The sequence below is a fragment of the Solea senegalensis genome, linkage group LG16 (assembly GCF_019176455.1).
Source record: "Solea senegalensis isolate Sse05_10M linkage group LG16, IFAPA_SoseM_1, whole genome shotgun sequence".
Lineage (NCBI taxonomy): Eukaryota > Metazoa > Chordata > Actinopteri > Pleuronectiformes > Soleidae > Solea > Solea senegalensis.
In genome coordinates this window covers 7056416-7080048 of record NC_058036.1, presented here as the reverse complement: position 1 = coordinate 7080048, position 23633 = coordinate 7056416, and the positions used below count along the sequence as shown (strand labels likewise).

The window sequence follows — 23633 nt, the reverse complement described above, 5'->3', positions numbered from 1 at the left end:
GGGAAAGTCAATTCCATCAGGGGAAACAAAGTGCTTTACTTTAACAATTTACAATTGTTTATACAAGCATACAAATAAACCTTAAATATTTCCCATTAACGCAATACGATCTCCTAAAGACTTAAAGCTGCCGTGTGCAAGTTTCTCAGTGTAGCAGTGTTTGCATCTCATGTCGCCTGGTGACATTCCAAGACTGCACACAGGAAGTGATTCATTTTATGTCAAGACAGACGTGGCAACAGCAACATGGTACGTTTGGAGTTGGACTGAGAACAAATAAATAATGTAATGTTGTTTCTGTTCAAAGACCAAACAGAGGCAGAAGAATCACATCAACAAAAATAACCAAATGTTACACACTGCCGCTTTACATATAATAAATGCCACATGTAATAAACATTTGATCGTGCATACATTTAACTTGACAATCAAAGCCCTGCATATTCCAGTCTTTCCTCCCACAGGTTTGGGTCTTTTACTTTGGAAAAACCTTTAAAATGGCGCCAAAATAACATGCTCTCAAAAACAGGAAGTTGTCAATCCAGGTCCATCACAATATCCAGATGTGGAAGTGCCGTCTGTAATCTGTTAGCCGTCGTCTGTTGGTCCTTGATTCCCGGTAGATCACTGACAAACAGATGCTCCAGATTCCTGTGTGGAATTAATATTTCATCCGTACACAAATGAATGACTTTTCTTTTAATCCATACAAGTAAAAAGACACAAATTGACAGAAACAATAATACTCACCTGAGTTTGTGCAGAGCGATAATGCCCCTATCTGTCACATTTCCACATGACACCACCTCCACTGTGTTCAAACTCTCCTGCAGACTCTCGATGGAGCTCAGCCTCTCCAGGCAGGTGTCTTCAAGGTAGATGCACTTGTTGAATTTGATTTCCTCCAAGTGTTTCAAACCATCTGGGAAGATTTAAACAAAAATGGCACGTGAGTATTCTTACTCATTAGAAAAATCCACGAGTGCTGCGGAGAACAAGGTCAGACACGGTGAACCATCTATGTCTGCTTGGTGTAAAACATCCCGGTCACTTGCGTCACTTTTTGGACAATCGGACTCGGAGGTGCACTTTCACCCTCATCTTTCCTTTCGTGTTTACACAGAGGGTTATCACGTTCAGGTCGACGGCTGAGGTCAAGCTCATGTTAACACGGTTCATGCAAAATTTACTGATTCTGAACATGGCTTTAATATTTAATTTGAACAGGCTTTTCATCAGCGTCTTGTTCGCCGGTTGACCCAACGCTCGACTTGTGTTGACAACCATTGGATGGATTCCCATGAAAGTCTTCAGGGGATGAAGTCAAATGAGTGGACATTAGGCGTTAGAGAAGGACATACAGTAATATTCTACACACTGTAACACTGACCCAGGTGATCAAACCCTCTGTACATGATGCAGGATTCAGTGGCGTCAATCGCCTGGATCTTGTATCGGCCTAGAGGCCCGGTTGGAAGCAGGTTGTAGTCATGCTGAAAGCGATCGAAACCTTGGAACCGCACTTTGGCTCCACATCTCAGCAGCCACTCTGCCGCAGCTCGGTCTGGACCGACGGCTTTGATCCTCTCGTAGTCCACCCTGAGTGAAGATCAACAAATATTCAGAGTACAGTACACACTGACGATACACTCAAGAAGAGAGGCGTGAAGAAGGTAACAAAACCTAAATTTTGCATAGCAACAAGCTAAACAGGCCAGCTGTTTTATCACCAAACCCCATTTTTAGGGCGCTTTGATTTTCCGTCCTTCTCCACTTATGATTGCATTTTTGTCTGCTTCAGCATACACGGAAATTCAAAATATACCTAATAATGCCCACTGAGTGCATGAGTTTTCAGTGTTTCAGATCTATAGGTTGAATAGTTACTTGTTGAAAACTGCGTTGAGCCAACCCCAGAGGTTTCTGCGGCCCCAGTCCCGTGGACTCACTGCATTCTGTACGGCCTTCAATAAAAGCTTCATGTTTCTGCGCTGCAATATGAATCACACAAAAAGGTGGCTATTATTTTCTTTATTAACAACAACAATAAATGTACAAGAATGTTCCAATAAGGGCACAGTTTATTCTTTCTTTCTTTCTTGATGCCTCCTGCTCCACAAACCAAATCGTGAAGCTAATTCTTCAAAGGATCGGAGCCTCAAATCAATGGAATTTAACCAGCCTTTGAGCTGTGCAATCTATTCATTCCCAATGGGAAATACTTTGCAGGGTTTTTTTCCTTCTTTTTCATCTAATAATCATTTCTGGCAGGCAGTTCTCCCTTTGCAGTTTTCTTCAGCTGCTCCAAATGCTTGGAAAAGCCATAGCAGAGCATTCTGGATCCAACCACGAGATTTGATGTTTTATTATTTATCTAAATTATTATTAGAAGATGAAGAACTGTGATTTATAAAAAACAAAACAAAAGTAGTATTATACTTAATTGCACTTAATCTCTATTACATTCTCGATTAATTGAGTACTTGTTTGGTCCTTAAAATGTTGGAAAACGGTGTTTCCCAAACATGAACAAGATGATGTTCTTGAACGTCTTGTTTTGTCCACAAACCGAAAACTGTTTGAATGATTTCTTTGTCATATGTATGGAGCAAAGAAACCATAAAATATTCACAAAGCTGAAAAATCAGACAACTTGTTTTAATTGAGGAAAAAAAAAACAATAAACGGATTAATCGATTCACAAAATATTTGACGATTAAACTCTAATTATTATGATTTAACAACAGTCAAAATTCCTCAGCTCCATTCCGATCACATACCCTGGTATATGCAATAGAATAGTACCACCAGAGGAAGCTTGCGTACCACTGGTGGTACACGTACCGCAGTTTGATAACTATGGCTCTGTAATCGGGTTTTATGAAGGAGAGAAGAAGAAAAGAACTTGGAACTGTAATTAAGAACTTGGAACTGTGGGGGCAGCATTACATCTCTCGGTGTACTGCCTGCCGAAAATGATCATTAGAAGAGAAGAAATATCAAGAGCTTTGAACAGAAACGCTTTGAACTGCGGCGAGAAATTTAGAACTGCCGTAAATTGTTATTAGAAGAGGACAAACTACGACATACGATGACAGGCGAAAAGACACCAGTTGAACAAAGTGCGTCACAGTGGAGATACGTTAAAACAGCCTCACCTGTCCTCCGAACAACACTGTTTACCAACGAGAGGCGGCCATTGCTGCCTGTGACTTTGACCACGTGACGCATAAGCGTACAGCCTTCCCATTGGCTGTACGTGCTCCCTACGTGAGGGCGTTGGGGTGGGCGTGACTCGGTGTCTGCTTTCACTATCGGCTGGAGCGGCGGGACGAGGCGCTAACAACAGGCAGCCGTAGGAGGGTGGAATCAGATAGCAGACACAGAAGAAGGAAAGAGAGACAAAGGCAGACATTTTAACAATGAGGACGAGAGTCTGAGGTCGTCTCTGATTGGAAAAAGTAGCTTCGACAATGATCCGGATACTGAGCCGCTCGCCTTTTAAAGCTGCCGGAGCAGCGCACACTACACTGGTGAAGGACGTAGCGCGGAGAAGACAGCTCCACAGGTACAGACAGAGCACACTACTACTGCTGCTAATGACAGTCTACTTCACTTTAAGTCTGTCATATTAGTGCACACTTTTAACGCTTGAATAGCAGACATGTGGTTTAAAATTGGAGAAATAAAGCAGCTACTTCCTGGAGTTGTCAGCTTTTAGATAGTCTTCTGAAAGCGTGCAGCACTGTGGTTAAAGTTACATAACATTTCGGCTGGGTGTTCAGTGTTTGTGTGTGTGTACATGTTTGTAGAAGACTCTGGGGACACATTTTGACTCAAACCTTTCTTTATAAGGACATTTTTGACATGTGCTTATAGCAGCTAGAATTATATCTTATTTGAAGGGCTAAACTAATAGGAAAAAAGCTGAGGGCATGTTATATTTTGCAAACATTCAAGCCATACATGAGTTAACCTATGTAGCCATGAATAATACATGATGAGTAAGTGATTTCATTAAATATTATCAACGACCCTTACATCAAATAAGTGGTAGTAAGCAATACTTCCACTACATGCTCTGTACTTTTCACTGCACTGGAAATTCAAGTGGTTAATTTAAAGGTTATGATTAGGCACTTAGTTGTGAAGGTTAAGAAGAGGTGAGGGAATACATAATGCTGTAGTACAGTTGCCTTTGTACAAAATGCTAGGAGATGAGATCATGTTACTCCGTAGTTATATTAATATAAAAGACATCTTAGTTCGTTATGAGCCAAAGCTTAACCTGAGATCTTCAGGTAAGTTGTTCTTAACCTTTTTTGTCTACGTTTATGTCACTTCTGGTAAAATGTTCTATGAATAATTGTACAATTATGATTTTAACGATATAATGTAGCCTGCTTTTATTGCTTTATTGCTCTAAGTTTTAGTGTGTTTTGTTTGATTGCATGTTGCCATGTTTGTTTTATTCTATGGAAAGCACTTTGTAACATTGTCTTGAAAAGTGTTATAAAAATACAGTCGTTATTATTATTATATTATTCAATTCAACTGTTGAATATTGTGAACAATATAGAAATGTTTAAGTATAGAGTGTTGATGTCTTTCAGCTTTGGGTTTGTTGCTGCTAACAAAGAGACAGTGAGTAGTTCTGTGTTCAGTGCAGATAATGAAAAATAAATCAAATGCATTATTTCCATTCCAAAAATATGTTTTTTTTGGGGGGAAAAAAAGCATACATTTGTGGTAAGTTATTGGTCAAGCAAAACTAGTACCTGGTACCTAAACCCTGGTCCCATTGAGGCAGAACCTACTTCCTGAGGTTCTGGTTAAATTGTAAACAAGCGAGTTGTGGTTAAGTTAACAGTGGCCTTAATTTTACACATCATGCAGCCAGAATTACTTCTACTGTTAGAACAGTATGTTTTATCATTCTTTTACTTTATGTTGAGACATTCCTGCAGCACATGTTTCACATTAAAACCTAGTCGTGGCGCACAGACCTTATGCAACAAGGGTACCCTTACATCTCCAGCCTGCTATATGTAAACTGAGGAATCCATGTTATATAAGTTGACCAAATGTATTGTCTAGCATACCTCAACAGCAGGCGGGTTTTTTGTTTTACATTAAATAAAAATGCATCATGACAAATGGCAAAAAGCAACACAAGATACAAACAAGATTTTGTATAACCCTCGGGGGTTATACAAAAAGTTTCCCTTTTTTGTATAACCCCCGAGGCTGAGGTTTGTTCCAGATGTGCAGCGCATGAAAGCTAATCACTGTTTCCCTGTTTCTACAAGTTTCATAACAGATACATTGCTGTATTATATTTATTTTCTGCAGGTTTGAGGAAGGTAATGCAAAACTCTGAAAAGAAACTCCAAGGTGTAAAGTCTCTGACAATCTATGATATTTTCAAACATGTCCTTTCTCTATTGGTTTTTCTGTCTCCACCCCAATAATGTTTCTCAGTCTGGCTTTCATATTCAAAAATGAAAGCAAGATGTGAGCTCTCTGCTTCATGAGAAACTCTTTTACAATGTGCAGTCTTGTGGTGGAGGCACTGAAACTGCTGCTAACACTTCCATTTCTCCCTCTAGAGCGTAGTTTGTGCAAATGCTGTGACTAATGGATTCGCTCTACAGCGAAGCTTGTGACAGAGCGGTTTGTTGTCTTTGTAAATAAAGTCTGTCAGCTGCGACACTTGTGCTTCTGCTTCCAAAGGTTGTTCCTGCGATCGTGCACATTTGGACACTGAACTACTGGCCTTTATTTTTGCTTTATTTGTCCCAATTGCAGCCAATTGTGGCACTATTGGCTAATAAGCAGCCGTTTCATATCTGAATTGTGTGTGACCTCGCCTCTTGTCTTTCTTTTCAGCACGTACGATGTGGCCATCGTCGGTGGCGGTATTGTGGGCTTGGCCACAGCCAGAGAGCTCATCCTGCGACACCCATCTCTCAGCTTCGTCCTGTTGGAGAAGGAAAAGGAGCTCGGTGGGTGGAGGTTTGACATTCGTTGACTGTTGTGGTGAAGAAAGAACATGTGACAACTGAGCTGACAAAGTGACTTTGGAGGTTAAGTGCAGAGTTAAAGGTGAACATTAATGTCGTGGGAATAATTCAATTAAATTTTATCTCGAGGCACTTTAACAGAGAGACAGGGTTACCGCAGGTCCTTGAAATCCATGAAAATTGCCTGAAATAGACATGGGTCATAGAAAGTGCTTGGATATTGTGCAAGAAATAAATTAAGTTGATATTTAGGTCAATGTATCCCTTGTTTGTTAGGACACCACCTACTGTTTCCTGCCCTGCATTGCTTGATGAACGTAGACTAGTCCTACGCATACACAACGAGTCATAATGTACTCTCTTTGCCGCTGATGGGAGATTCCATGCAGAACAATGTGCGAGTAACATTCAGCAAGAGCAAGCAAATGACTCTGTGATGCCTTGGAAATGAAATTTCCAAGACCTCTGTCTCACCTAAGAAAATTACACAGACTCTCTTTAACCAAGATTCCAGGGACAACCACTTGTCCAGATGGGGAGCGTGTTGCAAATCAATAAAAGTGGACACTATGGGTGAAGACAATCTTATAAGTTGCCCTCGGTCCTTGAATTTGAAAAGAATTGGTCCTCGAAAGTCCTTGAAAAATCCTTGAATTTGCTGTCAACCAAGGTGTGAGAACAGTTCACACAATTGGCAAGCAGTAGGCAATCAAGAGAAAAATCAAGAAAAGAAATCTCTGACAAAACCAAACCCAAAGATGTGCAGCCACCCGCCTCGGCCGGTTGCGGTGAAAGGAAAAATGGAGGACAGAGGAGATGTGGGCCACAGAAAAGAGAGATTAGGAGCAGATGTATATCTTTATAGGTTTAGTGACATGTTTATAGTCCTACAGGTTCATATATACAAACTGTAGCATAACATGTTGAACAAACATTATACTCATATCAATTTACTCATAATAACAGCCTCACAACTGGATCTGGATCCTGCAGCTTGGTTATAGTCTATGTAGAGACTCACCATGTTCACATGGTTTTGTCATCAATTTTGTCCTTGACCGTGCTATTTGAGCTGTGTAAATTTGCTCAGTGTTGCTATGTTAATCGATGCGCCATTTATTTTTCCCCAGTATACTGTTGGTTAACCTATAAATTAAACATTAATGACGACTTGTCGTTACGCCCACTGACCTCCATCAAACATTCTCAAGTCAAAGTGTCACATTTAAACACACTTTCTTCATATTATGTTCCAGTGATAGTTCTAGTTAGCGGAAGGGTGTTCTTTGAACCAGACTTTGACGCTCACTGTCGCTGATAACAGGTCGACCGTAGCTTAAGAATATGTTTGACTTCCTTCTCATAACACAACAACCTTTCCTGACCAGAAGTTTGTAAACTGCCATAGAGACTTTTTTTTTTATCTATTTCTGCCTCTATTAATAAATTCAAGCGTGTTTGTTTGTGACACGGGTTTTCGAAATCCTTTGTTTGTATTGACATAGGTTACACAAACTTAACAAACAAGGCAGCAGAAGGCCGGCAGCTACTTTTTTCTCTACGATTTTCTCTATGAACGTTGGGGTATGGAGAGTGCGTCACAAACCTCTGTTTTTCAAAGTGGAATGGGTTGTCTGAGGCCAAACATATTCTTAAGATAGTTTCGACTTTTAGCCAGCATAGATTTCACTGCTTAAAATCAGATTTTCTTTTGTCACTGCTGACAGCTGTGTTATCAGTCAAAGTCTGTGTTGATAATGTGTCAATACCTCACACAGAACACACTTGTTTGACTACAAATCTCTGTCTAATTATTACATTGTTACATATATATGTATACATATATATGTGTATATGTATATATATGTGTGTATATGTATATATATATATATATATATGTGTATATATGTATATATATGTGTAAATATGTATATGTATATATATATGTATATATTTATGTATATATATATATATATTTATATTGTAGGGTATAAGAATGTGCAATATAGATTGTCCTATATCATTTTCACCAGCTTTATAAACACACCTGAGCAAAAAAGTACTCAAATCGGATTGAATTTGTGAAATTTGGAAACACGCCGCAGTCCAAAGTTCACTTGGCTCTTTTCTATGAACTCATTTGTGACTTCTGCACAATTATTGCTACTTTATAGCAGACAAATTCATCATAACTTTGACTCAACAACACATAAGAAGATGGGAAAAAAAATCACAAAAGCCCTTTGTTATTCCCTGAGGTAATTGTAACTGTCGATAATTCTACTGCATTACGACCTTTCAACCTTTTTACAAATGTTTATATTTACATTAATTACCACAATTCTGAAATACATTTTCTAATGTTGAAAAATATAAAAAAAAAAAATGCCAGTTCAGTGTAATACATTGTGGTAGTCTAAATAGTGTGCATTTGTTTTGTGACATTTAAAAGACAACGCTATAAAAGGTCACCTATTTATACCCTCGTGTTGAATGACTTTCATCAAACAATTCAACAAGAGCAAATGTGTGTATAAAAGTTTCTGATGCTTTTCTCTCAATATATGGCTGTTCATAAAAGCCGTTTTCCAGTCTTCTTGTTCGTCACGTTCTCTGCTGCCCTTTTTCCCCCCTCACCAGCTGTACACCAGAGTGGGCACAACAGTGGAGTCATTCACAGCGGCATCTACTACACGCCGGGCTCGCTGAAGGCCCGACTGTGTGTGCGAGGAGCCACTTTAAGCTACGAGTACTGCGACAAGAAAGGACTCCCTTACAAGAGATGTGGAAAGGTGCGGTTCTGTCTGTGGTTTCCGTACAGTTTCTGACGCACAGGACGCAGCTCGCACCGTGTTTACGCCACATGATGATGTCATTTAGGAGACGGAGGATTAAAGCAAACATTACTACATGCATGTAGTGAAAACTTTGAGATATTCAATAGGACATTGTCTTTTTTTTTTGGTGTTTCTCAGATAAAGACTTTAGGAAAATCAAAATTCTGCACATGTGAAAGAGTACATTTTATTGTCATGTCCTTATTTTACGTAGATTTAGATTATTTATTCCAGAAAATGTCAGAAAATGGTGCTCGGTGTTTCCCAAACGTCAGAATTGAACCTGTTGTCAGATGTTTTGCTTTGTCCACAGACCTATTTCTCTTCCTTATTGTACACAAGCATACAAAATGGGTGTGTTTTTTTTAAATAATTAAAATAACCTCTCAAGATTTTTCAGCTTCTTATAAGCGACAACCGGTTTCTTTGCTCCATGTAACAAAGAAATGATTCAAACGGAGTCGTTTAAAGTTTGAGGACGTCACCATTTCAACAAGTTGGGGAAACGCTGATCAACATTTTCTCACATTTTATGTAGCAAACAACAACTCGAGTAATAATCGACAAACCATATTTTTTTCTTAACAAAAGAAACTGTGTGAGAGCTTGAAATACGTCCACAACTGTCAAGTCACGCGAATCGTCGTCTCTATTACTGACCGCTTCTTTGTGTGATCGCAGCTCATCGTGGCCGTGGAGCAGGAGGAGATTCCCCGGTTGAAAGCTCTGTATGAGCGCGGGCTGGCGAACAACGTGCGCGACCTCAGCGTGATCGACGCCAAGGCCATCCGAGAGCGAGAGCCGTACTGCCGAGTAAGAGGCGCCGGGGTCCACGTTTCTGTTCGCGCACACACCGGCAGCGAGGTCTCACAGCATGTCATGTGTTCAGGGTATCATGGCCTTGGATTCGCCGTACACCGGCATTGTGGACTGGAGGATGGTGGCTTTCAGCTATGGCGAGGACTTTGAGGAGGCAGGCGGCAAGGTGGTCACCGACTTTGAAGTCACCGATATTTCTATGGTCAAGGAGAGTCCGGCAGGGAGCACTGAAGGTAAATACAGGGTCTATGTGTGTGTGTGTGTGTGTTAACTGTCAACACAACTCTGATTTAAAAGTGTTCAAGCCTGTATTTACTGTATTTAAAAATTCTATTTACAGGAATGAAATATCCAATCGCAATCCACGACAAACAGGTAAGACGGCAGATATTCTAAACGTATATATTTTTTTTACAGAAAAAATAGTTATGTCTGGATTAAGATGTCAAATTATGGTTGATTAATTAATTTCTGACTTCTCAGAGAAGAAGCCCAGTGAGCCACCTCAAATGTCTGACCGTAACTCCTAGACCGTTTGTGATACCTAGAAAATTCAAAAACCTATGCACTGGCGATCTGTCCAGGACGTGACCTCGTCCTTTTGCCCTGTGTCCGCTGAGATTGTCGCAGCACCCCGCGCGCGACCCCCGTGATGAGGATAGACGGACGGATACAGAGAAATAGAGCTTTGCGTCCATATGCTTGTCATTACGGTAGCCCTCAGGACTTCCGGGGGAAATGACCTGCCAATAAACAGACAAGATAAAATCAAAATAAATCTAGGCGGCCTGATTATCATCATGGTCAAAGAACCCGTCTTTGGACTATCTGAACCCCTTTCACAGTCTGATGTAAAACCACTGTTTCACATTTCATCTAGGACAGCCAAAAAATTTTATTTTTTTCTTCTGTTTCACCAGGGCAACGAGGTGCAGTGTCGTTACGTCCTGACCTGCGGGGGTCTCTACTCAGACCGCCTGTCGCAGATATCCGGATGCGGTCGGGAGCCGCGGATCGTCCCGTTCAGGGGAGACTATCTGATCCTGAAACCAGAAAAAGAGTATCTGGTCAAAGGAAACATCTACCCTGTAAGTCTGCTGAAGAGCCATGTGTCCGTAGCTGTTTTCAGGCATTGTGAAGTCTGGAGAATTGGATCTAGGAGGAGTATTTGCTGCTGGGTGAGACTTGTAAGTCTCCGCCCTCGTTTTTCATGTATTTTAATATACGGTCATAACCCTGACGGCTAAACAAGATTTTGTGCACCTGAAAATGAAACCTGAACAAATATTACTCCGCGAGATGATCTGCCAAAAGATTATTCCCAAAACAAAAAGATAATTATGTGCTTTTGAAGTCATACATTTCACATTTTAATCTTGATTTACTCAAACATAACTGCCTAACGAGAATAAGCATGTCTTTTTCTTGCTCTGCAGGGTATTTAAGTTGAAAAAGGAACTATTATTTTGTTCAAAGTAAAGGATCTGGGGTCTGAGCAATGAGGATATCTATATTTCTGAAACATTTTTCCCCAGGTTCCTGATCCTCGATTCCCCTTCCTCGGCGTTCACTTCACCCCGCGGATGGACGGGAGTATTTGGCTCGGCCCTAACGCGATCCTTGCCTTCAAAAGGGAGGGTTATAAAATGTTGGACTTCAACGCCAAAGACTTTGCCGACGCTATCTCATTCAGGTGCTAGACCCTCATTATCTCATCGTGTATCGCACTCAAAACTGGACGTTTTAACGCCTGTCCTCTTCACACACACTTGCAGGGGCCTTCAGAAGCTGGTGCTGAGGAACATGACGTACGGGCTCGGAGAAATGTACAGAGGCTTTGTCACTGGCGCTCAGGTTAAAATCCTGCAGAAGTACATTCCTGAAATCTCGACGAGTGACGTGCTCAGGTAAAACAATGACACATCGGAATATACCTTTAGATTATTGGAATTAGGGCCACTTGAGATAAACGCTCTCCTCCTTTTTCCCCCCACTAACTGGACCACTCTGAACATTCTAGACACTCTGCAGCAGAACAAAGTCAGGTGATTGTTGTCGCACCATGTGACGCTTCTCTCTATCAGGCCTCTGTACTCGGATGTAAAAATAGTCGCTAAGTGAAGACGGCATGTTTCTCACTGGATATTTATTCACCGCATATAGTGATGACTCCTATTTCATTTTGTTTTTCTTGTGTGGACAGACGAGGACATGAATTTGACTGAACATCAACCTGTATAGTGTTTTGTTTACATTCTTGATTTTAAATCTTCACTCTGCTAGGAAATCGTTGAATCTGTCAATTAAACTATTTTAATTGAATATACTACCCATATGGATATTTGTAGAAGTAGTAGTAAAAAAAATGTTTAACCTTACAAAAAGCTGTTTAAATGTACTTGTACTATAGAGCTGTCACTTAATTGTCATATCACACCATTTGAAGTAGTACCCCTTAGGATCCACCAGAGGGTGCCCGTAAGGTCTCCTATCAGTTTGACCTATCAACCAACGCCCTCTTGACTGATCAGTAAACTAGGGTCATTCAGAGATGTGTTGCTCCAAAATGGAGGGCAAAGGCGAGCAGAGCCGCCCCGGGTGAACACTTCGTACATAGGTAGAACAAATCAAAGTTGTTGATACAGATCAAGTAGTGACAGTCGACTGTTTGTTACCAAGTGTAGCCTCATTAGTGGGTGTCACTCATTTCTTACACACTGGACCTTTAATGAGCAGCCCATGGCCAAGAGGAAAGGAATTGGGCCCGCTGGCTCAATTCCGGTATGGGCCAAGGACTGAACAAGGTACCCAATCCCCCATTGCGCCACACTCAAAAATGTTCAGTTTGCCTTCACAGGGGAGAGAATGTCAATATTATGGTTATTGATTTAAAAGTCATCACTAATGGATTCATTAGTACAGTTCTCAGTAGTGTTCTCTGTAACCCTGGTTGTGTTTCTCTTCAGGGGTCCTTCAGGAGTTCGAGCTCAAGCCCTCGACCGGGACGGAAACCTCGTGGACGACTTTGTTTTCGACGGGGGGGTTGGGGATGTGGCCAGTCGGGTGCTCCACGTGCGCAACGCTCCGTCGCCGGCGGCCACGTCCTCTCTCGCCATCGGCGAGATGATCGCAGACGAGGTTGAGAGTCGCTTCACGTTATAGGAACCCAGGAAAACCAACCAAATGCCTTCGCTTGTTACGGTTGCAAGTCGCTGTTTACCAAGCATTTATCATCATGACTTGTGTAAATCTGTGACTTTATTAAAACACTTATCAGTTGCGACTCATACGCGATCACATTTCAACACAAAACTTCCTTTTATACATTTTATTTTCTGTCTACATTTCTTTTCTTGTCTAAAAATAGTACATCGCCGATTACTGTTGAAACTGTGAAGCATCACACTGACGTTTTTTTAACTCAAATAAGATATCATCATGAACTATATCAATACAGAGACACACAAACCTGTATACGATCTAAGTTTGACTTCGTCTTTTAATGAAAATTACAACTTTAAATGAGGTTAAATCAGTCCAAATTGTTATACAAACATTTTGGGGAACAAATAACATAATCCTGATGTTACCAAGGATTCTACAGGGACACTGGATAACTGTTCCTCTCATTTTGTAACGCACAATTAAAGCTACAGTTTATGAAGAAAGACGAGTTGTGCTGATTGTGAAGGTTTTCAGTGTTGCACAGTTGTCTGCTGGAAGAATGTCACCCTATAAACTAGTTTTTACTCTCATTATATTGCGACAAAATGAGAACAGTTGTTTATTTTTATGTGTGTCTGTGACGAGATGATCTCATTTAATTCTGCTACAATTTGCTCATTGTTTGAGGCGTCACTAAAAATGTCCTCATACATAAAAGTTGTCTTCCTTACTGTTATGTCAGTCCATTTATTGACAAATGACTGCTTTTTTATATACATATATTTTAATGGCAAATGCACCTACGTTTATGGCTTGTGCCATGAAATGTTCACGTATAAAAGATATATATAATAACCTGGGCCAAGGAGTTTACATTTATGGCCCTGCTGGTGGTGGTGGTGGAGTGGTTTCCCTTGTCTGGTTTATTGATTTAAGGTACTTTTTCATATCAGGAACAGCGCAGACCTTTTGATAGAGTACGTAATAAAATGGAGAAAGACGACAACTTAATTGAAGAATCAAAGTGTGCCGTTATTGTATTATACAATAAATGACCACAAATGTAGATTTTTTTTCTTATGTCATCATTTTTTCTCAACACACACGACCACACACTATAAAAATGAGAAGAGAATTTGTTACACAGTAAATTTGAATGTCTACACTAAACATATGTTCAGATTTTTTGATTTACTGATTGATTGCAATCCAGATAAGGGATATTTTGTTTTGAGTAGCATGTTTGAGTATAGTCATAGGCCATGTAGGCAATTGCCTAGGGCGCCATCTATGGCTACATCTAAATCTCAATCTTGCAAGTGCTGCTTTTTTTTTTATTAGTAGCACTTACACAGTTTGACCACAAGGAGGCAGAGTCACAGCAACAAGCATTCTGAGGGAGATTTTGAATGTAAGCAGAAATGTTAAAGTTAAAGTGAATATACTGTATATCTTAATATTTGTCTATGTCTTTATACTGTTATTAAAATAAAGTGCATTTCTTCCTAAAATGTATTTTAATATTTTAATTAAATGCATTTATTTTGTTGCAGCTGAAACAGGAAAAAAGTTTAGGATAAGGTCCACATCCACACGGAAACGGCATAAAGTGAAAAGACACTGTCATTTCAGGAAATATGTGTCCACACGAACCCTCCTGAAATAACTCAAAGCACTGCAGTACATACGCCAGGCCTGTAAGCTGCACTGTAGCATTATTAAAGAGAAGTGGGGCTGAGTAATTCACCATTATGAATGTTGTTGTTACTTCCCATCGTGCGTGGTTAAGGATTAGGGAGGTGGGGCTATGACATCATCATTTTCCTAAAGTAGCACATTCACTGTCTACACGGAAATGCAACCGACGCTTTCAAAAAATACTGTTTCAGTACGAATATTCACCTGTGGACGGCCCCCCTAACAAGGGGGCACCAAAATGCAGAGAGCCGGCCCTGTGTGCAAGTGCTGCTTTTTTTGTAGCACTTACACAGTTTGACCACAAGGAGGCAGAATCGCAGCAACAAGCATTCTGAGGGATATTTTTTATGTAAATGATGTTAAATAATTTCCTCTTAATGTTTGTACTGTCGATGTCTTTATACTGATATTAAAATAAAGTGCATTTCTTATTGTTATTTATTGTATTTGATAATGTTGCAGCTGAAACAGGAAGATAGTTTAGAATAAAGAGGTTGGTTTCCTCCACACAGTCCTGTAACTACACTATCACAGTTCACTCTGGCTTTTCATTGTGATGAGACAGAAAGTCCAGCCTTGTTTTTCTCTCTCCCCCCCTCGTCCAATAAAATGTGAATTCACGCAGCGTGCGTGCCTGACAGCGGACGCGGCGCGGCAGCAGACAGACAGACAGACGGACAGACAGGCAGGCAGGCAGGCAGCGGAGTTGGTACGAACATCTTCGACTTCACACACCAAAAACACCTCGACTCCGCTGCTCCGCTCACAGATGTGCCTCGGACCGCTCGCTCTCTTTGGGGGAGGATTTACCGCTGGATTTAGCGCCCGATCGCCGCGAAGAAGATGCCTAAACCCGCAGTAACCAGCGCAGGAGACAGTGTGCCTTGTTCGGAGCTGAAGGGGTCGTGTGCCACAACATAAAACTCGGAGCGCATCGAGGCCAACAACAGCAGCAGCAGCAGCCGCCGCCGCCGCCGCCGCCGCCGTGTACTCTAGCACTAGTTAGCTGCTCGGCTCAAACTAGCCTGCTAACGTTACAGGTGTTCAGGCAGAAAAAATACCAAACATAACTTGTAGCTGTAGCTAGCTGGCGACAAGTTGCGCCCCCATGTCGTGACTCAAGGCTGAACTTAATGTGCCTGTTTTTCGCCTTTAAACAAACGCCAAGTAGCAAGTATAACACTTAGCAACATTGTTGTTAGCCAGTAGCCTTTTAGCCAGACGCTGTCCCGTGTTTACAGCAGCGAAGCTAGCCACCAAGCTAGCGAGTTAACTTTCTAGCTACATGTGCTGATTTCTATTTGTAGCTTATTTTTTCACTCTTTAGTCCGATTTCATCGCAGGTTCTCAGTGTTGTTTCGTGATACTCTTCACATTTGCAAGCCAGAGTCAGTTAGACTTTTTTTTGCCCACCGTGCCTGCCCCGGACTGACCCACCCACAAGGACTATCTATCCGGGGCCGATGCTGACAGTTCAGCCCGGATCACGGCAACGCCAGGAGCCGCTACAGCAATGCAGCCCCAGCAGATATACGACTTTTCAAGTGACGAGAACAGTCACAAATGGAGAGGCCTCTTCGTGCAAGCCTTACGAAAGGTAACGTTTGTTTTAGCTGGACTCTGTCTTACCCACAGTCTCACCAGAGTCTTTCATAACACATACTGGAAACACACATACACACCTCATTAACACAGACCTTTCCTCCAAAGTTGACAAGTCAACCTGACCACAGTACCCATGTCAGCATAGTTATTATGCTATTATGCTATTATTATAGTTTTCCAAAATGACCAACAACAACTGTCACTATAAAACACAGTCTATTGAAAACATTTGCTGCTGTTGTTTTTTTTTAAGTGCCACTAACAATCTTTACAAACATTAATAACAAGATTAAGATCCTCTATTGAAATCTACATGGGATATTCAGGTGCTACAAGTGAATATAACCAAAATAATATCGGAAAAGATTAAAACTGATATTTTATTTAATGTAAACATAAGTACTTCAACTCCTGTTGCAATTGTGTCATAATTTCTCTGCCCACCAAGTATTTGGCGTATGATAGTTTGGCTGTGTGGGGAAGGATTCCTCTGCCATATTATGACATAACAACAAAATAAAGTCAATTATCTACCTTGAGGGCAAGTTTTGGAAAAAAAAACAACAATCTACATTTATCACAGTTAAAGCATTCATTTCATTATGAATGTTTTTCACAATTTGTTCAATAGTTTATGCACATACTATATTAAATGCACACTGTATAGCATAATGTAATATACACAATAGTAGAGTTCGACTGATATGGGTTTTTCTATGGCCGATGCATATTTTTTAGAAATCAGGGCAGTTGATGGCCAATAATTGATGCCAATTTGTTTGGGCTCATCTATGTTGTTGATTGTCTAATGCTAAAGTCTCTCCAATTTACATTTTATGTCTGCGCTGCATATACAGTATTTTTGAAAATAAACAACTATATTTACTAAGTAAATTAAACATTAAATACACAATACAGTCATTGAAAAACTAAAACTTTTGGATGAAAAATAAAGTTATGAGGTTTCTGAACATGGGGACCTCTGTTGCTTTTTTTTCCAGTAAGTAATGCTGTGTAATTAAGACAAATAGTAATGATAATATTTTTTGTGTGTTTGTTTATTGGGTGTACAGCCTTTGGCCTCCACTGCTGTTGGACAGTGTGATGTCAGTACACTGGGATGAATGAATTTGACCAAACTTGAATATGTTTACCTCATCATCTTTGGCAGTTAAAGTCTCTCCTCCCAGTTCCCCTTAATAACTTCTTCTCACAGTGTGAGACAACCCCACCATACATGCATGATGTTTCATGATCTCTGGTGGTAATGTTACCTCTAAGGATAAATATTAATACAGAAGCCCTGGTGTTGTTCCTGTGTAACAGAAGCCCACTTTGAAACATTATTTGACAGGTATGTGTTGTTGCTGCCAACCTCTTAATTTGTTCCTCATCTGGTGTAACAGCAGAGATGCTTTACCCTTGCAGAGCAGGCTGAGGCCTTGAGCAGCCTATTTTCTTTGCTGCTTACTTGTCAGGTTTCCCTCCTTTTTCCCAAGAAATGCAACTTAATTCTCACAAGGTTCATAGAAACTTTAACTGCAGGAAATATTTTCATTTTAATATCCTTGGTCAGCAGGACTGAACCGTATCAGTTCCCTTTTGATTCTCCCTCTCTCCATTTTCTTGCATCATCCTGGCTTGTCCCCGTCATCACCAGATTTACTTTCTGTTGTCTCTGTCGGGGACATTTTTCTTGAGCTTTAAGGCTCTTGGGATATTGTGTTTTGACTGTTCAGTTATGATGAAAGCTGACGCAATGTTGGGTGTACATCCTTTGTGGTACACTGGGATGGCACAGCAGGCAGTGCTGAAAATAATGACCTGCAGGAGGTTCACCCAGACGCATTTTCATCCAGCCACTTTGTTGTTAGTCTTGCCATTTATACTGCACCCCTTTCAAATTAAAACCTGTCGATCAGCAAAAAAATTACAAAAAATGTTTGTAATTTATTATTATTTTTTTTAAATTTAAATATCAGCCCACCTCTAGTTGTTTTAAAACTGCAATAATCATCAACATACTGAACTGAATGATTATAGGAAATGATCAATTTGCGATTGTTCCGAAATATATTGGTATTCGATTTGTGCTATTATATTTTACGTCTTTATTTTTACTTCTGAGTTTCAGTTCAGTATTTGTTGTAATAACATTGAAATGTGACGCAACTACTTGATATTCTAATGCAGGTTGAGAACTTTCAACAAGTATGTATTTCGGTTTTTCATTTGCAAGTCGCAGTTAAAGCATTCATTTCAATATGAATGTTTTTCACAATTTGTTCAATAGTTTATGCACATGCTATATTAAATGCACACTGTATAGCATAATGTAATATACACAATAGTAGAGTTCGACTGATATGGGTTTTTCTATGGCCGATGAATATTTTTTAGAAATCAGGGCAGTTGATGGCCAATAATTGATGCCAATTTGTTTGCCAAATTAGTCGCAGTTTCTGCGGTTTACCAATTGTGTTGTATTAAATCACAATTTAAATCTCATTAGATGTTTAACTTTAATTTGATATACTTTAATGCAGCAAAACAACACACAACAAAAAAGATGCAAACTAGAGTTTTAATTACCTTCACATTTGCTGAGGGCAGTTATCATTACCTTATCATTTTACAGCAGCTAATGCTTTTTCACTTCTATCAACAAAGCCCTGAACCTAGGTATGACTGTGACCTTGTCAGACATTGTTGACTTAGGCCTTTAATACAATCACTACAGCAACAGCGTTTACCATGGAATTAGCCATGCAGTAACGACACATTTCTACAGAACACGGCTGTCACTTATGTCACTCAGTTGAAACGGTGTGATGACGAATCAGGTGAAACTCAGAGAGCAGGTGGGTGGTGGGGCTGCCGCGGTTTCATTGTCTCAACTTGTTACACAACTGCCGGAGGGAAAGCCTGTCACAGATTGACGCAAGAGAAGTTTGTTATGGTTTTGACAGACTGTGACTCGCTGTTTTTCACAGCTGTCTACTGGGGGGTTCCTTGTCAGGAGCCGTGGTGGATGACTCCAACCCCGAGAGTGATACTGATTGTTGTCGAGAGGAATGAAGAAGAACTCTTTATAAGTTTGCTTGTCACAGGTGGCACATACACTAGGTAGAGAGATGTCCCCTTCACTTGGCTGGTGATCTGTTGCAGAAAAGAGGAAGACTTATCCAGCTACAGCACATACACACTAATTATTGCATACAGTTGGCTTCTTCTTTTTAGTGTGCATAAACCAGATTAACATTGGTGTCTGTATCTGTGAATCTCATCTGCAGTAAATATCTGTCGATAATGATGTAAAATCAATACCTCTGTGCACAATAATAATCAGTGAATATTTAAGGATATTTATTGAGCTCAAATGCCAAACATTTATTAGCTTCATTGACTCAAACTTGTGGGTTTTGCTGCTTCTCTTTTGTTTTATAACGCTGCAAATTGCCCCGGTGAGCCAGACAGAAAATGTGATCTCCACATGTAAGAAATTCAAGCTTCACTGCACATGTGGTGATGATGCAATGCCTTGTAAAGGTGTGAAGCATCTGATACTTCTGTCCTTGGTTTACGGCGTAGCAATGACGAGTCCCACCATGAGCTGTCGTGTCAAAAGTTCAAGTCTGACCAGGGACCTTTGTTGCGTTTTTTTCCAACAAGTAATGCTGTGTAATTAAGACAAAAATATGCCTGAAAAGTCATTTGATAAAGGTTTTGGCATTTGCATGTTACAGAAGGGGACTTTATTAGACCATGGTGAACTCTTGCCTGTAGCCTGTGAAGAGTTGAAAGGTCAATTTTGATGCCAGAGTTAAACGCATGAAGCTCAGCTTTCCAGTCATGTGTAGTTGACGCACACATGCAGCCGTCTGCGTGTCTGTCTGTGTCATCGATGTTAACTGTGACATTTCATGGACGGGTCCTGTGTTTGTCTCCTAGCTGCGTCTGCGTGTCCCGGCTATTCTAGGCCTCTGCGGCTCGTGTCTGGTGCTATGCAAGAGCGTCATTTTGCCTCTGACATGCTGGTGTTAATAATAACTGTGCATTCCCCGGGTCTGCTGTTTCACTGGCATCGATGGAAAGACCAGAGCTTTGCAGGGTACAGTTTCATTCCATTGCCATGTTGAGCTCTCGCAGCGCTGCGCCGCTGAGTTCACAGGGCTTCTTCTCTCCGTGAGGTGCAGGCTAACTTTCTAAAGCTGAGATTGGTCAGGTTACAAGAATGCTTTATGTTTTTTGTTTTTTTTTTCTGTCGGTGTGTTGTTGCTTTCATCCTCTCAACCTGAGCAGTCAGTTAAATTCTGACAGGATTACCTCACCACGAGCCAGGACCTAAAGCTCAGGCTGTATTTTTATTTCAGTCAGATGGTTTTGCTACCACATTTATCCAGGCTAGACAGAGATCTCATCACTTCAGTATCAGATGCAGTGATTTATTATAGCATTTCACGCCAGGGCCCTACTGTATGAGCTGTTGGCCAACTTTGACAACATATACAACTGTTCTTAATATTTAGCCGTCATCTCTTTTCAAAACCAAAACAGCCTAGAGTCTGATTTACTGAGTCTTTGACCTCTCACTCTAACATGACGCTATAATAGTTTTTTATACATATGGTCAGCTTCACACTGATTTGTATACCAGCAATTATGATGACTGAATTCAGACTCTACTGCCTTTTATAAAGAGTTATTATTATTATTATTATTTATAATTGACAAAACCAAACTAATATTGTGCTTCTCAGTCAGAAGGTTCAGCTGTCAAAGATGCAGCATCCAGGAGGCAGAAATACAAACATTTTTGGAAATGAATGGGAAGAGGCCAGAGATCCCTCTGTGGATTAGCTGTTTTAATAATGGTGAGATTAACACAAACTGGTTTGACCAAGTTTACACAGGTTTAATTGGGTGTCACTTTATTTTTAATATCTTTTTTTTTTCTTTTAGCTGTCGTCAAGGCGAATAAATGTTCGTTAAACCCTTGAATCAAGTCACTTGTTCTAACCTGGTCGTAATGTTTACCAAGAAATTACACTTTCCACAATCAAAAACTGCAAGTCACAGTTCTACTTATTCCTGTTGACCTTTGTATATAATTGTAATAGACACAAAACGTGCTTAGCTTGACTATTTAACAATATGCTAATCCAAAATGGCAGCTTCTGCAGACAAAACTCAGTAATTATTTTGTACAACTAGAAAAAAAAAGAAACCTTAATTGTACACATTGAACCTTCAAGATCATTTTACGCCCTTTTAATGATCTAGTTTTGTTTTTCTTTGTTTGCAGTGATATTCCAGCAGCTTCTTATCCAGAATTTGTTCATTTATTATCGACTTTACAGAATTTACCAAGTAGTTGTAAATCAATAGATTATTTGACTAACTTTAAAATAATTTCTGTCATTTTTTTGCTGCCCCTGAAAACAGATCCTTGTTTGATTATAAATCAACTGTTGTTAAACAAAAAGCTTAATTAAGTGACAGACTCAGTTGTTGATCATTTGTCTGGATTTGCTCTTTACACCCTTTTTAATTAAGTTTATACGAAATTGTGCACTGTAATTTACTAGCTGGACGCTGTATATCTCACGCAGCTCTTTGTCAGTTTAATACCTTATCTCTGGGATGAGCTTCGTGTTGATCGGACAGGATGTTCCTTGTAACAGGTTGCACTTCCTGTGCACCAGCCCCAGGCCGTCCGCAGAGAAGAGTGCAGACGAAAGAATGAGGCTGATTAATACCCCACCACCACCACCGCCACCCACCCTCCACCCTTCCCACAGTATTGAATCAGCTCTGTGAAGAACATCAGTTCATCCTCAGATGGGGTTTAGGCGGAGGATGGGTGGTGGATACGTGGGTCACTAGGTCAGGTCAGACTGAAAGTCATGGCGAGGTCACATGCTGTGGACGTCACGTCAACCACCGTTTGACCTCATAAATTGAATGCAAGATGGCAAATGGTTATTAAATGTCAGGAATGTGTTTGTGTGTCATTGTGTGCACGGGTTTGTTTGTCATTTACAGTATAGATAAGTTCATATAGTTCATGCTGCATCTGTTTCTATTTCTGTGTCCAAATGATTTTCTGTGTGTGTGTGTGTGTGTGTGTCTGAGCTGATCTCTGCCCTATGGTTCCCTAGACAGTCTGGTTGTAATGGCAGATGATGTCATGGCATGAATCACAAACAGTGACACATGCTCGGGTATAATAACAAGCCCCACCCCCACCTCTTTACCACACACACATACATACACACACACACACAAACACAAAGCCACATTACCTGCAACCTGAGCCTGATTCAGCCCCATATACACAGCCAGGATAATAATCAATTGAATTAGAAACGTTAACCCTGTATTAACACTGTCCGGCCTCTGTTACTATCCCAATCTCTCTGTTCTTTTACCACTGACACGCACAACAACACCTGATCACTCTGTTACAGCTGAGATGTGCAGCCTCTGAGGAAACAAGATGTAAAAATTATGCAAAATCTGATGGTGACTTGCATCACTGTGTCTCTTAATACCAAAATACACCTGCAATGAAATAAGAAGTTGGTTTAAAATATTTTGAATGATCATTTTTACACAAATATACTACAGTAGATATTAATCACAGTTTGTCATGTTAACATAACTAGGGCTGGGTACCATTACTGCCTTCTTGGATCATTTTCATTCTGATTCACTTTCCATACCAATTCAGATTAGAGCTTCATTTTTTTTTAACAGTTAGCGATTTAAAAACGCAATGAAAAAATTAAAATAAAAAAAAAACATAATAATGACACAGGACAACAGAGACCCAAACTTGACTTAAAACACTCCCAGTCAGATTTCATGTTAATAAGAGCTGCCAATTAAGTGCAACAGAAAACAATAACAACTGTCAATGTACTGCCATCAAAAATTGTGCCAATTAATAGCATTGATTGAATGGGAATAAGGACATTTTGTATCTTTTCTGTATTTCTTTTGGTTATGAAAGAGTGTCGCAAAATGAATGCTGCAAATCTCTAACCTGGTGCGTCATTTAAATATTAATGTTGCATAAATGCACTCTTTATTTGATATGATCACACAGCGCAACATTAGAGTACAAATGTAGGTGATAATTCTAAACTCTGAACTTTAAAACCACACGTCACATGTTGGATTGTTGGGCCTTGGTGTATGAAGTATGAGCCATAAATTGATTAATGATTAAACAAGAGAGTAACAGCTGATGCATCGACATTGAGACAAATCACAGCTGCAGCCCTACATTCAGATTTCCCATGCAATAATCTATAACTAACTCGGCATTTAAACTATAGGTAAAAAAATTGATGACTTATGCTAGTATTGGTAATTGTCTGTATTTCAGCAATTTTGTCTTTCCTTTTCTTGTTTTCATCCAGTCCAAAATCCAAAGATTATTGGTGATTATGACCGATATCAGAAACCCGAGTATCTACCA

At 40.1% G+C, this 23633-nt stretch overlaps 3 protein-coding genes across 3 annotated transcripts in view; 2 read left to right on the top strand and 1 right to left on the bottom strand.

Moving 5' to 3' along the window:
* Positions 1–16: 16 nt before the first annotated feature.
* dmac2l (distal membrane arm assembly component 2 like) lies at positions 17–3241 on the bottom strand. Its single transcript, XM_044047448.1, has 5 exons — positions 3159–3241; positions 1888–1991; positions 1391–1599; positions 751–922; positions 17–651 (listed from the first exon to the last, which is right to left on the bottom strand). Exons 2-5 carry the CDS (start codon positions 1980–1982, stop codon positions 537–539), a joined length of 591 nt encoding a protein of 196 aa, XP_043903383.1. The 5' UTR covers positions 1983–1991; positions 3159–3241; the 3' UTR covers positions 17–536.
* A 55-nt stretch (positions 3242–3296) lies between these two features.
* l2hgdh (L-2-hydroxyglutarate dehydrogenase) lies at positions 3297–13910 on the top strand. Its single transcript, XM_044047433.1, has 10 exons — positions 3297–3568; positions 5890–6005; positions 8664–8815; positions 9542–9673; positions 9750–9912; positions 10020–10054; positions 10600–10767; positions 11215–11372; positions 11455–11586; positions 12646–13910. Exons 1-10 carry the CDS (start codon positions 3474–3476, stop codon positions 12839–12841), a joined length of 1347 nt encoding a protein of 448 aa, XP_043903368.1. The 5' UTR covers positions 3297–3473; the 3' UTR covers positions 12842–13910.
* A 1209-nt stretch (positions 13911–15119) lies between these two features.
* Positions 15120–23633, top strand: part of sos2 (son of sevenless homolog 2 (Drosophila)) — a 34447-nt gene continuing 25933 nt past the window's right edge. Inside the window, exon 1 of the mRNA XM_044047403.1 lies at positions 15120–16139. Coding sequence (XP_043903338.1) covers positions 16056–16139 — 84 coding nt within the window. The 5' untranslated portion in view covers positions 15120–16055. The remainder of the gene's footprint in view (positions 16140–23633) is intronic.

Bases quoted from the DNA above. Each gene is read 5' to 3' on its own strand.
- l2hgdh (XM_044047433.1), top strand. From the start codon at position 3,474: ATGATCCGGATACTGAGCCGCTCGCCTTTTAAAGCTGCCGGAGCAGCG. The intron at 8,816-9,541 runs GTGCGGTTCTGT...GTGTGATCGCAG, and splicing joins CTTACAAGAGATGTGGAAAG to CTCATCGTGGCCGTGGAGCA. The intron at 11,587-12,645 runs GTAAAACAATGA...GTTTCTCTTCAG, and splicing joins TCGACGAGTGACGTGCTCAG to GGGTCCTTCAGGAGTTCGAG.
- dmac2l (XM_044047448.1), bottom strand. From the start codon at position 1,982: ATGAAGCTTTTATTGAAGGCCGTACAGAATGCAGTGAGTCCACGGGAC. The intron at 1,600-1,887 runs GTAACTATTCAA...ATCTTCACTCAG, and splicing joins CTCAACGCAGTTTTCAACAA to GGTGGACTACGAGAGGATCA. The intron at 652-750 runs GTGAGTATTATT...AATTCCACACAG, and splicing joins ATCGCTCTGCACAAACTCAG to GAATCTGGAGCATCTGTTTG.